Source organism: Vipera berus (genome assembly GCF_964194415.1).
Source record: "Vipera berus genome assembly, chromosome: W".
NCBI lineage: Eukaryota > Metazoa > Chordata > Lepidosauria > Squamata > Viperidae > Vipera > Vipera berus.
This window is the reverse complement of record NC_138210.1, coordinates 2333584-2351980: the sequence shown is the minus strand read 5'-3', so window position 1 is coordinate 2351980 and position 18397 is coordinate 2333584. Positions and strand designations below refer to the sequence as shown.

The window sequence follows — 18397 nt, the reverse complement described above, 5'->3', positions numbered from 1 at the left end:
TCCAGATAGTGCTGCCATGTCTCAAAGGCAACCTTAACCACCAACAGCTCCTTGTCCCATATAGTGTAATTTTGCTCCAGAGCCGACAGCTTCCAGGAATAATAGGCACATAGGAACAAGATGCCTGCGGGGGCATAGGCTTGTAGGAGTACTGCCCCAACGGCCACATCCGATGCATCCGTCTTCACTACGAATGGCCAGAATGGATCAGGATACTTAAGGATGGGCTTGGAGGCAAAGGCGGCCTTCAGGACATCAAAGGCTCCCTGCTCCTTAGCACCCCAACAGAACTTTTCCCCTTTTATGAGCAGATTGGAAAGGGGAGCAGTCAAGGCAGCGAAGTGGGGAAAAAACATGAGATAATTCACGAACCCCAACAGTCGCTGCACGTCCTTCACCTGCCATGGAGGTTGCCATGCCTGCAGTGACTTCACTTTCTCCGGGTCCATATCCATACCGGCAGGCGAAATATAATGACCTAGAAAGTCAATCGTTTGTGCGAACTGGCACTTTTCTTGCTTTGCAAGTAGGTGGTTGTCCTGCAAGCTTTGTAGCACCAGCCACACATGTTTCCAGTGATCTTGCGGGGACGAGTAGATCAGGATGTCATCTAGGTAGACGACAAACTGATCCAGCCAATCCCTGAAGACGTCATGCATAAAGTGCATGAACACGCCGGGCACGTTGGTCAAACCAAACGGCATCACAGTATATTCAAAGTGGCCGTAATGCATCCGGAAGGCCGTCTTCCACTCATCGCCGGCCCGAACTCGAACCAGGTTATAGGCACCCCGCAGGTCCAGCTTCGTAAAGACTTTGGCCTGATGAAGCCGCTCGATCAGTTCAGGGATGAGAGGAAGTGGGTACCGCTTCCATACTGTGATTGCATTCAATTTCCGATAATCACAGCACAGTCGCAGCTCCCCCGACTAAGTCTTGACAAAGAGCACTGGTGCAGCCAACGGGGAGGTAGAAGGCTGGATAAACCTCTTCCGAAGATTCTTCGCTATGAAGTCCTGTAATGCCATCAACTCCGGTTCCGACAGGGAGTAAATCCGGCCGACTGGCAGTTTGGCATCGGGCACCAAATCAATCGGGCAGTCATAAGACCAATGCGGGGGCAACCAATCTGCCTCCTTTTCCCCAAACACATTGGCATAGTCCACCAACTCCGCAGGTAGGTCCAGGTCCACGTGTATAGCCACACCCCCTGCGCAGGCATGCAGTTGATGGGTGGCACACTTCTTGCCGGGGAACCGCACTGCCCCAGACGACCACATGATATGCGGATCATGAGCCCATAACCACTCCAGCCCCAGCACCACCGGGAAGTCAGGCACTACAGCAACATAAAACACGGCTTCTTCCACATGTGGCCCAATGTGCATCTGAAGGGGTCTGGTGGCAGGAACCACAGGGCCTGAACAAAGGGGCTGACCGTCAGTCGTCTCCACCAAGACCGGCGGTGACACCTGCTGCTGGGGAATGGACCATTGCACGGCAAAGTCCACCAGGGCTTGGATCTCCACCGCTCCCTGATCAGGCACGAACACACTTGCTGATAACATGAGGTGCTTCACAAGAGTTGACTGTGGTGGAGGTGGCTGGTTTGTTACCAAGTGAGCCCAACCTATGGAGCCCTCTAGGCCGGGCCCTGCCTGTTTCTTGCCGCTGCTTTGGGTGCCTTAACTGGACATTTGGCCACCATATGGCCTGGAAGTGGCTTTGCTCCATATCAGCGTGCCATCAACCTGCTCAAACTTGACAGGTTTCTTGAGCTTCCTCACATGTAATCCTAGTCTCTGCACCACGGCTTGATTAATTAGGCAACAGGAGCAGCCTGAGTCTACGAGGGCCTTCACCATCCCCCTCGCCCCTGAGCGGAATGCCTTGAGGTCTACCCTAACTTCAAGGTGGTTGACAGGTCCACTCACCATTGGGTCGTCCTCTCCCTCAGTTTCGCTGTCATAGAGGAGCATTGGCGGCTCCTTTTCGGTTGGAGTTCCATCCCCCTCGCTCTTTGAGGGGGAGACCTCAACAACCTGGGCTGCAGCTCACGATTTCTCGTTTCCTCTTTTCGGTGGCCTCTCAGGCTTCGGAGGGGGAGGGGCAGTGGGACCCGCTCTGGACATTGGTGCTGGGCATACCGCTGCCTGATGGCCCTCCTGGCTGCAGTGGAATTCGGAGCTTCAGCAGAAGCAGGGGACACCATGGCCAGCTGCTTTCCTCCTACCACGCGCCTTTCTTGCCCCCTTTTTGGCACGTCTCAAACCCTTTGTGATTTTTGTACAATGTGAGGTCTAGCTCCACAGTGGTGACCAGCTGGTACAATTGTTGAGCCGGTCCGGGATCCCTCGGGCAAGGCACAAGTGGAACAGGTCATGACTCAGCCTTTCTTGGAAGTACTGGGTTAGGAGTCCTTCAGGCCAGTGTCTTAGTCTCCCTTCCTGAACTCTGTGATGTACTCCGCTACGGTTCTGCTTTCCTGCCTGATGGTTCGGACTTCAGTCTAAGCATGTCAGGTTTGCGTGGGGTCGCCAAACAGGGCCCTGAGCTCTCCCAGGAATGCATCCGAGTCTCCCTGCTCGGGTGCTCCCTCGTCATGTAGGGCGACCACCCATTCCACGGCTTCTCCTTCAAGGCTTGCCACAGTAACCTCCATGCAGGCCTCGTTGTCAGGATACATCTGGCTGAACCAGTCCAGGTGTGACCACACCCAGTTCAGGAAGAAGGCCAGCTTCTCTGGAGTCCCATCAAAGGTTGCTTTTAGCGATGGGGGCTGCTGGGCTGTGAGCACAGGCCAATGTTCTGGGACCCACTCCTCTGCAAGGAGGAAAGGTCCAGGTTGAGTGGCTGGTCTCGGCAGTTGCAGCAATGGCTGGCTGGCTGTGCTGGGCAGTTTGGCGACAGTTGGTGGAGGGCCGGCAGCCCCAGGTTGCAGGCTCGCACTGGACTGAGAAGTGGCAATCCCCTGGGGGCTGGCTGCCTCCCCAGTTGCAGTACTTGCTGCCCTCAGGGTGGATCAAGATGACAGGCTCGGCATGACTGTCAGTAGTTGGCTGGACCTCGCCTGGGGGTTCCACTCCCATTCCCCAGCCAGCTCCTCTGCCTGCCATTCCAGGTCACACCTTCTCTTCCATGGCTGCTCAACTGGCTGACTGCTGCCTACTGCAAAATGCCTCCAGTCCACTGGTCCTTCCCATTCTGAAACTTGCCGCAGGTAGCTGGAGGGAGAGCCGAGTGAGCAAGTAGGCAGAGCAGTGGCGGCTTCCCATTTTCATGCCTCCCACTGCCACTGCCATCATGCCGAGCTCCAGACCAAAGAAGCTGGGAATAACAGGCAGTGGGGAGACGGTGGCTGGGGGCATCCCATTTTCACACCATTTGCTACTGTTGTACCGAGCTCTGGGCCGAAGAGGCCAGGGACAGTGGTGGTGGTGAGCGGAGCAGGTGGCAGGGAGGTGGTGGTGGGCGGAGTGTCTCATTTCCACACACACTGCCATTGCTGTGCCAAACTCCAGGCTGAAGAGGGGAGGCAGGGAGGTGGGGAGGAGGTGGCCAGGGCAGTCCCATTTTTGCACCCTTTGCCGCCACACCAAGCTCCAGGCCAAAGAGGCTGGGGATGGCATGTGTGCATGAAAATGGGATATCCCTAGCTGCTGCTGCTGCCTCCCCGCTGCCTGCCCTGCCCACCCCACAGTGTCACCTGGTGGGGCCTCGAAAATGTGTCTTCTCTGAAATGGTGCCTGCTTTGTGTAGCAGCTTCCACCTCAGAGATGGTCTCAACTTTGTTGACCTTCAGGAAAGCAGTAAAGACCTTATTTGACTCCCAGGCACTGGGGCTGGGATGTTGATGCAGCCACCATGTTGTGATCACTGGATTCAAGTTTTATTAGCGTTTCAATGTTTTAGTTGTTTTAATTATGATGTGGTTTTGATTCTCTAGGCAACTATATAAGTTTGTCTAATAAATACAGGTGAAACTCGAAAAATTAGAATATTGTGCAAAAGTTCATTTATTTCAGTAATACAACTTAAAAGGGGAAACTAATACATGAGATAGACTCATTACATGCAAAGCAAGATAGTTCAAGCCGTGATTTGTCATAATTGCGATGATTATGGCATACAGCTCATGAAAACCCCAAATCCACAATCTCAGAAAATTAGAATATTACATGCAATCAATAAAACAAGGAGTGTACATAGAACAATATCGGACCTCTGAAAAGTATAAGCATGTATATGTACTCAGTACTTGGTTTGGGCCCCTTTTGCAGCAATTACTGCCTCAATGCGGCGTGGCATGGAAGCTATCAGCCTGTGGCACTGCTGAGGTGTTATGGAAGACCAGGATGCTTCAATAGCGGCTTTCAGCTCTTCTGCATTGTTCGGTTTCATGTCTCTCATCTTTCTCTTGGCAATGCCCCATAGATTCTCTATGGGGTTCAGGTCAGGCGAGTTTGCTGGCCAATCAAACACAGTAATCCCACGGTCATTGAACCAGGTTTTGGTGCTTTTGGCAGTGTGGGCAGGTGCCAAGTCCTGCTGGAAAATGAAGTCAGCATCCCCATAAAGCTCGTCTGTGGAAGGAAGCATGAAGTGCTCCAAAATCTCCTGGTAGACAGCTGCGTTGACCCTGGACTTAATGAAGCACAGTGGACCAACACCAACAGATGACATGGCTCCCCAAATCAACACAGACTGTGGAAACTTCACACTGGACTTCAAGCATCTTGCAGTTTGTGCCTCTCCATTCTTCCTCCAGACTCTGGGTCCTTGGTTTCCAAATGAGATGCAAAACTTGCTCTCATCAGAAAAGAGGACTTTGGACCACTGAGCAACAGACCAGGTCTGTTTTTCTTTAGCCCAGGTAAGACGATTCTGACATTGTTTGTTGTTCAGGAGCGGCTTGACAAGAGGAATACGACATTTGAAGCCCATGTCCAGGATCTGTCTCTGTGTGGTGGCTCTTGATGCACTGACTCCAGCCTCAGTCCACTCCTTGTGAAAGTCCCCAACACTTTTGAATGGCCTTTTCCTGACAATCCTCTCCAGGCTGCGGTCATCCCTGCTGCTTGTGCACCTTTTTCTTCCACACATTTCCCTTCCACATAACTTTCCATTAATGTGCTTTGATACAGCACTTGGGGAACATCCAACTTCTTTTGCAATTACCTTTTGAGGCTTTCCCTCCTTATGGAGGGTGTCAATGACTGCTGTCAGGTCAGCAGTCTTCCCCGTAATTGTGATTCCTACTGAACCAGACTGAGAGACCATTTAAAGGCTCAGGAACCCTTTGCAGGTGTTATGGCTTAATTAGCTGATTAGAGTGGGACACTTTGAGCCTAGAATATTGCACCTTTTCACAATATTCTAATTTTCTGAGATTGTGGATTTGGGGTTTTCATGAGCTGTAAGCCATAATCATCACAATTATGACAAATCACAGCTTGAACTATCTTGCTTTGCATGTAATGAGTCTATCTCATATATTAGTTTCCCCTTTTAAGTTGCATTACTGAAATAAATGAACTTTTGCACAATATTCTAATTTTTCGAGTTTCACCTGTAGAGTGAGTGTTCTGTTTCTATCATATATTGCCCTGGAAATGATTCCAAGTTTATTTGCATCCCATATCAAAAGTGGTTTTTCTTTGGGTAATGACACACAAACCCATTATCCAATCACAACAGGGAAATTTAAATTGACTTAAAGTGTTTTACCTTCATTGGGTAAAAAGATTTTTTGATGAGCAGTTTGGGGTAATGAAAGAAAAAGTTTGGGAAACACTGATCTAAGGTTTTGAAAATGCTGGCCATTGTACTAGAACAGGGGTGTCAAACTGCCGGCCCGCGGGCTGGACATGTCATGCGGAAGCCGCACCCACCCCATTGCTGGCAATGGCAAAACATTCCCGATACGTTGCGCGATGTCACGTGACGTCGCGAGTTTAACATGTCTGTACTAGAAGGAGAACTAACAATCTGTATTGTCATAATTTATATTTTAATTATCAATAACTTTTATGCTCAGATGAATACAAATGTGCAGCTGATTTAAAGAAGACAACATTTCCTTCTGATAATACTCTTTCCTTTCCTTTACACTAGGGTCCCTTGAACAGTGAATCTTCCAATCAGAGTTTGTGCAGTGTGGGTTCTCTGAGTGACAAGGAGCTGGAGGTAACTTAAAGTGATATTTTCCAAACGCTCCTCATAGAGCTGTAAAACTTTCAAAGATTTTGAAACAAGGAAGGCAAGTTGTGACTTGGCAGGGAGGATCCCTGCAGAAAAGGAATATTTGGGAGAAAATTAAAGTATATGCATTATTATTTTAATATCTTATATAGTTACTTTGTTAATTTGAAAAAAATGTGTCATGCAAAACTTGGTTTCTCAGAAAGGTATTTTTTGAGACAATAATTAAAATTTTACTATTTGTATATAAGGACACTTTTTAGTTTTTTTAACAAATGGAGTTACAAATACATTTTCATTTTTGCCAAGTTAGAATAAGTAGGAAGGCAATAAAGCTAATACCACCCATATTATACTAAAACAGATTTATCTATTCTGAATAAAGGAACTGTTAATTTTTAGGAATATTTTGTGCAGAAACAAGTCTTATAGTAGTATCACTATCAACAGTTTCTGTTTATACAGCTTTCTAAAAGTGTGAATTTGCTAAAATTTAAACATTTTGTGACAGGCTTCTCTATTTCATTTAGCTTATTTTTTGAATTGTTATATTTTACATAAAATAAATTACAACTAATATAATTTATTTTGCATTTTTATCTTTTTTGTACCATTTAAAAAGGAAATATTAAATATTTCATAGTTCATTTTCTTCAGTTTTTTAAGGAGATTAGGAAAAATAAGAAAATATAGTTTTTGCCCCTAGGCTTTCACATCTTTAGGACTGATCCAATCTGACATAGTTCAAGATAGAAAAAATATGGAAAGGATAAGTGGGAAAAAAAAGAATTTCCTGGTGGGAGATGGGGCCCAAGTGTAGTTTACAGCCAGTTCAAATGATAGGAGAAAAACAATAGCATATGCTAAATTTTCTCCTTGATTGAGATAATTTTTCCTTTAATGTTGTCTGAAAACATTAGAATGAAGCAAAAAATTTAAGCAAGAAGGATAACTTACACTCCAGTTGTCTATGGAAATTCTCAGTCATCCAGTTCATAATTGTCTCAAAGATGCTTTTTCACGAGGCAATTGGACTTTCTTGTTTTTCTTTGAAGACGTTTCGCTTCTCATCCAAGAAGCTTCTTCAGCTCTTCAGCTTCTTCAGAGCTGAAGAAAATTCTTGGATGAGAAGCGAAACGTCTTCAAAGAAAAACAAGAAAGTCCAGTTGCCTCATGAAAAAGCATCTTTGGGTTACACTCCAGTTGTTTTCATCCATGTCAAAATAGTTAACACGTTTCTGTTATATCAGTTATAAATAAATAACTTTTTGAGCAATTTAATTTCCTGCTACATTTAGTCCTCAACTTATGACCACAATTGGGACAAGAACTTCACTCACTAAGTGATGTCATTAAGCAAGTCATCACTTGACCAGACCCAATTTTACAACCATTTTTACTGTGGTTGTTAAGAGAATCACTGTGGTCATTAAGTGAATCACACAGTTGTTAAGTGAATCCAGCTTACCCAATTGACTGCTTGTCCAAAGCTGGCTTGGAATGTCACAAATCTTGATTGTGTGAACACAAGATGCTGCAACTACAGGTAGACCTTGACTTACAGCAGTTCATTTAGTGACCATTTGAAGTTACAACAGCACTGAAAAAGTGACTTATGACCATTTTTCACACTTATGACCATTGCAGCATCCTCATGGTCACACAATCAACATTCAGATGCTTAGCAACTGACTCATATTTATGGTAGTTGCAGTTTCCTGGGGACATGTGATCCCCTTTTGCAACCTTCTGACAAGCAAAGTCAATGGGGAAGCCAGATTCACTTAACAACCGTGTTACTAACTTGAACTGCAGTGATTCACTTAACAATTGTAGCAAGAAAGGTCGTAAAATGGGGCAAAACCCACTTAACAAATGTTTCACTTAGCAACAGAAATTTTGTTCTTAATTGTGGTTGTAAGTTGAGGACTACCTGTATTTCAGATAACTTTGACCAAAAATGTCTTAATCTTTGGGAGTGAAAAAATATATGTTTAACTCAGTTCTGTTGCAGCAGCTTAACTAAATAATTAATTTACACTGTCCAGTAATTGGTTGTTTGTTGAGTATGGTGTTCCACAATTGCATCTAAAAATGCCAAAAAGGGAAATGTAACCTGTTTTGAAAGTTAAAATACCTGTGGAAGAGTTGCTGATAACCATATATCATTTTTTAAAAAGTTGCAACCTTAAATCCTTCAATGTTTGCAGAAATTCATTTGAGATTTTCTCTACTCTTCCCCCTTAAGATTACTGAAAAAAAACAGAATGAACAGCGCAACAGGAAGAGGAAAGGTGAACCCTTTGAGACCAGTCAAGGTAGAACCTGTAATTAGGATCTGTAATTAGAGTTCTCGAAAAAGTTGATGGTTTTCTGCAGGTATACACAGAACACATGCAACAATATTCTAATATATCATGAAATTATGTTATACAGTATTAGATAATAAAATTACATAATACACTATGCTATATTGTGTAATTTTTGTTTTCAGCATTTCTGGTAGAAGTTATATTAAAATGGGCTCTATTGAATATAGTAAATTAAAGAATGTTAATTTAAACTGTAATTAATAGTTAAGTGAATGTGTCTCTTCTGCTGCTTTTTTTTTGTAGCTATAGTATGGTTGGTAAAGATAAGCCAGAAGCTCTTAAATCCAAGAGTTGTATTCAGCAGCCTTTTCATGTTTCTATGGTCTGCCATTGTTGCTATTTTTTTAAGTTGTTTCCCTAATGCCTTCCTCATATGTCTCTTCATTATTTTTCTTTCCCCTTTCCACTGACCAGCTCTACATGAGCACACTCTTTATTCTTTCTGTTCTTGCGTGTGCCCTTCTTTTTCCTTTCCTTATAGAATTAGTCTTCTATTCCTTATAGCATTCTTCTAAGAGGAGGCTAAGGGAAACCATGAGAGGAAATTTTGTGTTTCAGTTTATCTCCTGGGAGCTATTTTTGGTTGCATGTTTCTAGAGTTAGTTTGATCCATGTGTACAGGCTTATGTCTCAAAATCGAAACAATTTCAGTAAAAAAAATATTCTAAAGTATTGTAGTGTTTTCAAGTTGTTTAATTTAATATCACTTGATTACGATAGTGCTGTTTGTTTTTTCTTCCAGGCAAAGTTACTCCAAGGGGGCATAAAATTAGTGACTATTTTGAGGTAAGCCAATTTTACAACTTATATCAGAGAATTTTGTTTTTCAGTGCCTGTATGTATATGTTAAACTAGTTTAAGAGACAGTCACTAAATTCTGTGTATACTCCTCAAGAGTAGGGCCTTGAAAATATATGATTAAACTTTCCAGGCAATTTGTCTTGATCATTTTGCTTACTCCCTTTGCAGGCATGATTTTGTTGTACTTCTACATTTGACTCGTTGTACAAAACTTTCCTGAAGTAGCTGATATTTTTCCTTCTTCCTTCTCCCTTTAGTTTGCTGGAGGAAGTGGTCCAGGAACAAGCCCTGGAAGAAGTGTGCTACCTGTTGCACGATCATCACCACAACATTCCTTATCTAATCCCTTACCTGTAAGTATTTGACAGAATAGAATAGTATCCTGAGAACTTTCTGAGCACATTTATACATCTGTTAATATACAGCAGGCGTGTCAAACTCGCAACGTCATGTGACGTCGTGTGACATCATGTGATGTGTGACATCATGTGACGTCGTGTGACGTATCGGAACTTTTCCCCATTGCCGGCAATGGGGTGGGCGCGGTTTCGGCGTGATGCATACGGCCATCAGTTTGACATGCCTGATATACAGTGAGGGAAAAAATTATTTGATCCCCTGCTGATTTTGTTCGATCTGTTCGATCTCCCACTTGATGCAGAGTTTGTCTCCCAGTTGATATCAGAGTAAAGTCTCCCATTACTACTGTTTCCTACAGTTCCATGTTTCTTCTGTTTGGTTGGGTAGCCTGTAGTATACGCCTATAACAATGTCATCCCCCCCATTATATTAACCCATATGGATTCTACTGTAGGAGGTTTTCATCCTTGGTTTTTGTATATTTCTGTAGAGATGCAGTGATCTTTTATATATAATGCAACTCCACCTCCTCTTAGGTGTGTTTCTTTTGAATGGTTTGTATCCTTCCATCAGTACTTTCCAGTCATGAGTTTCATCCCACCAAGTTTCAGTAATGGCAACTATATCATATCTACCTTCATGTACTAATACTTCAAGTTCATCCTGTTTGTTCCCTAAACTCTGAGCATTGGTATATAGGCATTTGAGTCCTTTATGGGTCTTGGGTATGTTTCTTATATCTCCTACTTTGTAACTGGGATTTCCCTCCTTCCCATCACTCTCTACTTTGTTACATTTTTCTTTTTTTCTTCTTTCACTTTACTCCCTACCTCCTTATATGATTGGTTATGTAGTGGTTTTTGTTTGGAATTAGGTTCTAAAGGTCGTGAAGATTGCCCCCCTCCCCCCTCAATTTTAGTTGTAAGCCCTTTTGATAAGATGAGCCAGTCGTTTTCCGAATATATTCTTTCCAGTTTTTGTGAGGTGCAGTCCAGAGAAAGAACAATATATACATACACGGCAAATACACAAAGGCAGTCAAAACCACTCAGAAGGGTTCAGACATGAGTAGATTTTCTGGATTTGCAGCTATACCGCAAATCGCTTTCTTGAGGAAGCCCCCATCATGTTTTTGTTATACAGTGAGGGGAAAACATTATTCGATCCCCTGCTGATTTTGTACGTTTGCCCACTGACAAAGAAATGATCAGTCTATAATTTTAATGGTAGGTTTATTTTAACAGTGAGGGACAGAATAACAACAAAAAATCCAGAAAAATGCATTTCAAAAAAGTTATAAATTGATTTGCATTTTAATGAGTGAAAAAGTATTTGACCCCTTCGCAAAACATGACTTAGTACTTGGTGGCAAAACCCTTGTTGGCAATCACAGAGGTCAGACGTTTCTTGTAGTTGGCCATCAGGTTTGCACACATTTCAGGAGGGATTTTGTCCCACTCCTCTTTGCAGATCCTCTCCAAGTCATTAAGGGTTTGAGGCTGATGTTTGGCAGCTCAAACCTTCATCTCCCTCCACAGATTTTCTATGGGATTAAGGTCTGGAGACTGGGTAGGCCACTCCAGGACCTTAATGTGCTTCTTCTTGAGCCACTCCTTTGTTGCCTTGGCCATGTGTTTTGGGTCATTGCCATGCTGGAATACCCATCAATGACCCATTTTCAATGCTCTGGCTGTGGGAAGAAAGTTCTCACGCAAGATTTGACGGTACAGGACCCCGTCCATTGTCCCTTTGATCCGGTAAATTTGTCCTGTCCCCATAGCAGAAAAACACCCCCAAAGCATAATGTTTCCACCTCCATGTTTGACGGTGGGGATGGTGTTTTTGGGGTCACAGGCAGCATTCCTCCTCCTAACAAGGCGAGTTGAGATGATGCCAAAGAGCTCAATTTTGGTCTTATCTGACCACAACACTTTCACCCAGTTCTCCTCTGAATCAGTCAGATGTTCATTGGCAAACTTCAGACATGCCTGTACATGTGCTTTCTTGAGCAGGGGGATCTTGCGGGCACTGCAGGATTTCAGTCCTTCACGGCGTAGTGTGTTGCCCATTGTTTTCTTGGTGACTGTGGTCCCAGCTGCCTTGAGATCATTGACGAGATCCTCCCATGTAGTTCTGGGCTGATTCCTCACCATTCTCATGATCATTGAAACTCCTCAAGGTGAGATCTTGCATGGAGCCCCAGACCGAGGGAGATTGACAGTTATTTTGTGTTTCTTCCATTTGTGAATAATCGCACCAACTGTTGCCACCTTCTCACCAAGCAGCTTGTCGATAGACTTGTAGCACATTCCAGCCTTGTGTAGGTCTACAATCTTGTCCCTGACATGCTTGGACAGCTCTTTGGTCTTGGCCATGGTAGAGAGTTTGGAATCTGATTGATTGATTGCTTCTGTGGACAGGTGTCTTTTATACAGGTAACAAGCTGGGATTAGGAGCACTCCCTTTAAGAGAGTGCTCCTAATCTCAGCTCGTTACCTGTATAAAAGATACCTGGGAGCCAGAAATCTTGCTGATTGATAGGAGATCAAATACGTATTTCACTCATTAAAATGCAAATCAATTTATAACTTTTTTGAAATGCATTTTTCTGGATTTTTTGTTGTTATTCTGTCTCTCACTGTTAAAATAAACCTACCATTAAAATTACAGACTGATCATTTCTATGTCAGTGGGCAAATGTACAAAATCAGCAGGGGATTGAATAATTTTTCCCCTCACTGTATTATTTGGTGGAAACAGTGCAGATAGATTTTCAAGGGTTACTATAGTAGGATCTCTTTGCCTTCCTGTCCTGTCCTTCTCTTAATTCTCAGCTTTCACTATCTGTATAACAATAGCAGCTCTTGTATGTGTGTGCTATGTACAGGTGAAACTCGAAAAATTAGAATATCGTGCAAAAGTTAATTTATTTCAGTAATGCAACTTAAAAGGGGAAACTAATATATGAGATAGACTCATTACATGCAAAGCAAGATAGTTCAAGCCGTGATTTGTCATAATTGTGATGATTATGGCTTACAGCTCATGAAAACCCCAAATCCACAATCTCAGTAAACTAGAATATTGTGAAAAGGTGCAATATTCTAGGCTCAAAGTGTCCCACGCTAATCAGCTAATTAAGCCATAACACCTGCAAAGGGTTCCTGAGCCTTTAAATGGTCTCTCAGTCTGGTTCAGTAGGAATCACAATCATGGGGAAGACTGCTGACCTGACAGTTGTGCAGAAAACCATCATTGACACCCTCCATAAGGAGGGAAAGCCTCAAAAGGTAATTGCAAAAGAAGTTGGATGTTCCCAAAGTGCTGTATCAAAGCACATTAATTGTCAGGACCCACCCCAAACCACGTCTTAGGAAGACAAAATTCTTGGAGTAAAATCTATTCCAAAAAGAATCTTTACTATGACATGCTTGGTTGTAGGAAACGAGACAGGACTTAATATTTCCACGAAGTAAACCCTTATAAAGAGTTCCCGGTTTAACCCCCCCTTAATCCCCATTTGGTCAGTCCCCCATCCTTCCTCTCGTATCATCCATCTCGTGGGAAAAAGGAAGTTAGGACCCTTCATGTTTATTGCTCTCTTCCGTGACAAAAGCCAGATGCTAGCCCCCCCCCCTTTTGTTTCCCCAGTTCAAAAGGCTTCTCCTTTCCTTTGAAATGCCTATTGCCGGTTCAATACACATTTATTCTCTTCTCTTCGGGAGATGGCAGAATCCATGGGATAATGTTTGAAACATTCCATTTATGAATATGATATAAATGGATTCTGACAGTCCGCTCTCCTTAGAAAAAAGATGTGTCCGATACGTCACACGGGGGAGAAAAGAAAAGAGAAGAAAAAAACATATGTAAATGTTAACTCGGTTTGTTTGGATATTCTGTATGAAATCTCTTAAGCAGCTTTGGTGCTTTAACGTGGTGTTTGCTGACCCATTCATTTTCTGAGGAGGGGAGGTGTTTCCAAGCCACTAGATATTGAGTTGTTCCATGATGTTTCCTGGAATCCAGAATTTCCTTCACCTCGAAACGTTGTTCTCCTTCCACCATGATGGGAGGTGGTGGTGGTGGAATTTTTGTTCGTAGGGGAGATTGTTGTTCTCTCTTTATTAGACTGCAGTGAAAGATTAGGTGTATTCGTCTAAGATTTTTAGGTAGTTCTAATTCAACTGTTCCTGGGTTTATGATTCTTTTAATTGGAAAAGGTCCAATGTATTTTGGTCCTAGTTTTTTACAGGGTTGGAGAGACTTAAGGTATTTTGTAGACAGATATACCATCTCTCCCACCTTGAACGGTGTGGGATCAGCTCTTTTCTTGTCTGCCTGTGTCTTGTGTGCTAATCTAGTCTCTGTTAATGCTTTTCTGACAATAGGCCAGGTGTATTGTAACTGAGCAATCCATTCCTTTAGTTCTGGAATTACCGGTTCTTTTGGAGTTAGATCAGGTATGGGGTTGAAGCTCTGGCCTGTGGCTACTTGAAAAGGAGTGTAACCTGTGCTGGAGTGAACTGCGTTGTTATATGCCACTTCTGCAAAAGGCAGTAGATCCGACCAGTCCGACTGTTGGAAGCTTATATAACATCTTAAATATTGCTCAAGTACAGAGTTAGCCCTTTCCGCTTGCCCGTTACCCTGAGGATGATGACTAGATGTCAGTCCTTGGGTAGTTCCTAACAGAGATAAAAATTCCTTCCAGAATGCTGAGGTAAATTGCACCCCCCTGTCAGATATGATGCGTTGTGGTGCCCCATGCAATCTGTAAATATGTTGTACAAAAAGTTTTGCTAATGCTTTTGCAGTTGGAATTTTTGGGCAAGGTATGAAATGGACTTGCTTAGAGAACAGATCAGTAACAGTCCAGATAACGGTGTTTCCGTTGCTTTCTGGTAGTTCCACAATAAAATCCATGGCTATTTCTTTCCATGGGGCTGAGGGATTCGCCACTGGTTGTAACAGTCCTGGCGATTTCCCTTGTAACCTCTTGGCCATTGCGCAAATTTGACAACTACCCACATAGCTTTCTATGTCCTTTTTCATAGATGGCCACCAAAATTGCCTTTTAGTTAAGTGTAAAGTTTTTACAAAGCCAAAGTGTCCTGCTGATTTTGTATCATGGCACAGTTGCATGAAATTGATTCTCTGTGTGGCCGGTATATATAGCTTCTCCCCCACCCATGGCAGTCCATCTTTAATTGTGCACACATGTTTATTTTTCTGGAACCATTCATCACTTTCCAAAGATTTCCTGAATTCTATTCCAGTTTGGCTATCTACCTTCGGCTTCATTTTTTCTTGTGCCCTGCCAGTTGTTGTTCCGGTACAAGTGGTTTAAAGTCAGTAACTCTTGTGCTGTTATATTGGGGCATGCGGGATAATGCATCTGCCAGGAAGTTCTTTCCCCCCGGTAAGTGTTTGAGAGTGAAATTGAATCGGTGAAAGTGTTGGGACCAGCGGGCTTGCTTAGGAGTGAGCTTCCTGGGCGTTTTTAGTGCTTCTAAATTTTTGTGGTCAGTCCAGACCTGGAAAGGTATTTTATTTCCTTCCAAAAATTGACGCCAAGTTAATAATGACCACCTTAATGAGAATGCTTCCTTCTCCCATATTGGCCATCGTTGTTCAGTTTCTGTAAGTTTCCTGGATGTATATGCGCAAGGTTGCAACGCCCCCTCATCATTTTCCTGTAGTAATACGGCTCCGACTGCTACGTCGCTCGCATCTGCCTGTATTACAAAAGGTTTGTTGGGATCTGGGTGTTTAAGTACAGGTTACGCAGAAAAGAGTCTCTTTAGCCTCTCAAATGCTGCTTGACATTCCATTGACCATTTTAGAGGCTGGCTGGGTTTCACGGGTGACCCCCCCTTCGTTTTCAACAAATTTGTGAGGGGCATGGCTATTTGGCCAAATGCGGGGATGAATTGGCGGTAGAAATTTGCAAACCCCAGGAAACTTTGCAATTGCTTCCGTGTGCGGGGGGGTGCCCACTCTAGTACTGCCCTGACCTTCTCAGGGTCCATTTCGATGCCCTCTGGGGATATGCGATATCCCAGGTAGTCGATTTTTTCCTGATGGAATTCACACTTCGATAATTTAGCATATAAATGGGCAGCTCGCAATTTCTTCAGGACTGCTCTGACTAGTTTGATATGTTCCTCTTTGATTTCTGTGAAAATAAGGATGTCATCGAGGTAAACCAGGACCCCCTTATATAGGTGCTCTCTCAGTACGTCATTAATTAATTGCATAAAGACTGCGGGGGCCCCTTGCAGTCCGAATGGCAATACTTTGAATTGATAGCACCCCATTGGGCAGTTGAATGCAGTTTTCCATTCGTCTCCTTCCTTAATCCTAATACGGTAGTATGCTTCCCTCAGGTCTAGTTTGGTAAAAATCTTTCCTTTCGATAGGTGGGATAGCATATCCTTCATTAGGGGAAGGGGGTACAGATTACATTCACTAATTGTATTTAGGTTCCGGTAATCTACGCACAAGCGAAAAGACCCATCCTTCTTCTCCCTGAACAGAACCGGGGCGGCTACTTTGGGTTTGGCGGGCTCAATAAATCCTCTTTCTAAGTTTTTCTTTATGAATCTTTCCATTTCTGCCATTTCCCTTGGGCTCATGGCATACATCCTGGGTTTTGGGAGTTTTGCCCCAGGTTTGAATTCTATGGTGCAGTCTGTGGGGCAGTGGGGGGGGGAGCTCATCTGCTCTTTCCTCACTGAAAACCTCAGCCAGGTCCCTGTATTCCTCCGGTATCTCTGGTAGCCCCTTCTCTTTCCCCACCGCTGCTGTCTCCTCCCTCTGGGTTGGGGGGGTGTTTGGGGGTTTTACGTTTTCCTGTTCCCCTTTTGGGAAGTTGAGTTCTGCAGTCCTCCAGTTTATCCCGGGGTTCCATTTCTTCAGCCATTCCAGTCCTAAAATCATTGGGCATTCCATGCCTGGGGCCACTATAAACGTTATGTCCTCCTCATGGGACCCCAGGGACATGTGGATTGATAGAGTGGCTAGGGTAGCTGGTCCCCCCCCTGCTATAGACCCGTCTAGTTGACTGAAGGAGATTGGTTGTTTTAGCCTCCTCACTGGGATGCTCAGTTCCTCCACCAGCGTTGGGCTGATGAGGCAGCGGATGCAGCCAGAGTCTATCAGAGCTTTTATTTCATTGGCTTTTGGTGCAGAGGAAGCTAATATAGTCACTGTCTTAAGTATGGGTGGAAGAGGTCCACTTACCAAAGGTTCTCCCTCTGAGCTGTCTTCCGAGGTGTCCACCGCCCCTGCAGTGTAGGCCGGAGTCCAATCCCAGGTTTTGGCAGGAATTGTGGACTCTACAGCCTCTGTCCCCTTCATGGAAGATTCCTTTGGGTTGCCTTGAGACTTCCCCAGCTTTTTGGAAGATGGTGCCTCTGTTTTGCATGGAGGGGCTTTCGAACGACATTCTGCAGCATGGTGGCCCTCTCTCCCGCAATTGAAACATCCCTTTGATTTTTTAGCCGTGGCCGGTGGGTTTTCCCCCTCACGTGTTTGCTCGAGTGGCGGGCGGCCCCAAGGTTTTCCTCTGTGTTGTCTCTTCAATAGGTCTATTTCCACTTCCTCTGCCAGGACATACCAGTCATCGAGATGGTAGGGGTCTCCCCGAGGCAGGCAAGCGTCATACAGGTCGTAGTTTAGACCGTCTTTGAAATGGCTGAGGAGGATGTCTTCTGGCCAGTTCAGCTTACTGGCGATGGCTCGGAATTCTTGGGTATATTCGGCCACTGTTCTCCTGCCCTGCCTCACCGTCTTGATTCTCTCCTGGGCCTTCCGGTCAGCCAAAGCGTCCTCGAATCGTCGCCTCAAGGATGACATGAATCGGTTGAAGTCGTTGAGTTCTGGGGCGTTGGAGTCATGCAGGTTCACCACCCAGTCTGCAGCCGTCCCGTCCAGGGCAGATTGCACAATTCGGATGCGTGTTTTGTCACTGGGAATGTCCCGTCCGTACTCTTCCATGTAGCTGAGGACTTGGGTTAGGAAAAATCCCAGTCGTGATGGCTCCCCCTTGAACTTTGCTTCCAGGGGTGGGAATCTTTGGCTGGATCGTTGTCTGCGCCGCAGAGTGTATCGCTCCTCATCTCGATCCCCGTCTGTGGGTCTGGGGGGGGTGGGTACCGCTGAGTCAGCGGCTCCTGTTCCATTGGACGGCCCTGGGGTTTCAGGTGTTGGATCCCTTCCGTTACCCCTCCAGTTGCGACCCCAGGTGTTGTGGTTTCCAGCTCTCTCCTCCTTTAGTGAGCTCAGGGTTGTTTTCATCAAGTCAAGAGCTTTTTCCAGAATCCGCTCTTCCTCACTGGCGTGCAGGGAGTTCTCCATCTCTTGTTTCCATTCCGGTTGGTGGTCGCTCCGTCTCAGGGTCACTTCTCTGGAAGCCTTTTCCCACTCACTTTTCCTTCCAACGCCCATCGACCACCGGGGTTTTCGTTCGTGCTGCTCCGCCGTTTCCTCCCAGGAGGAATATGATGCTTCAGCTTCCCAATGTTTCTGGGAATTCGGCTGGGAGGAAGGCTCCTTCTCCGTGGGGCTTCCTTCCCTTCTTGCTTCATCGTCAGACATCATATTTATTTGCAAAGTCCCCCGGTAAGGTTCTTCTTCCCGGGTTGACTTTCAGTGCAAGT

At 44.7% G+C, this 18397-nt stretch overlaps 1 protein-coding gene across 1 annotated transcript in view; it reads left to right on the top strand.

Moving 5' to 3' along the window:
- LOC308676839 (serine/threonine-protein kinase tousled-like 2) overlaps positions 1-18397 on the top strand; it is a gene marked incomplete at its 3' end in the record, with an annotated part of 74495 nt that overhangs the window by 17323 nt on the left and 38775 nt on the right. Inside the window, exons 3-5 of the mRNA XM_081342874.1 lie at positions 6115-6186; positions 8450-8519; positions 9316-9359. Of these exons, the coding sequence (XP_081199000.1) occupies positions 6115-6186; positions 8450-8519; positions 9316-9359 (186 nt within the window). The remainder of the gene's footprint in view (positions 1-6114; positions 6187-8449; positions 8520-9315; positions 9360-18397) is intronic.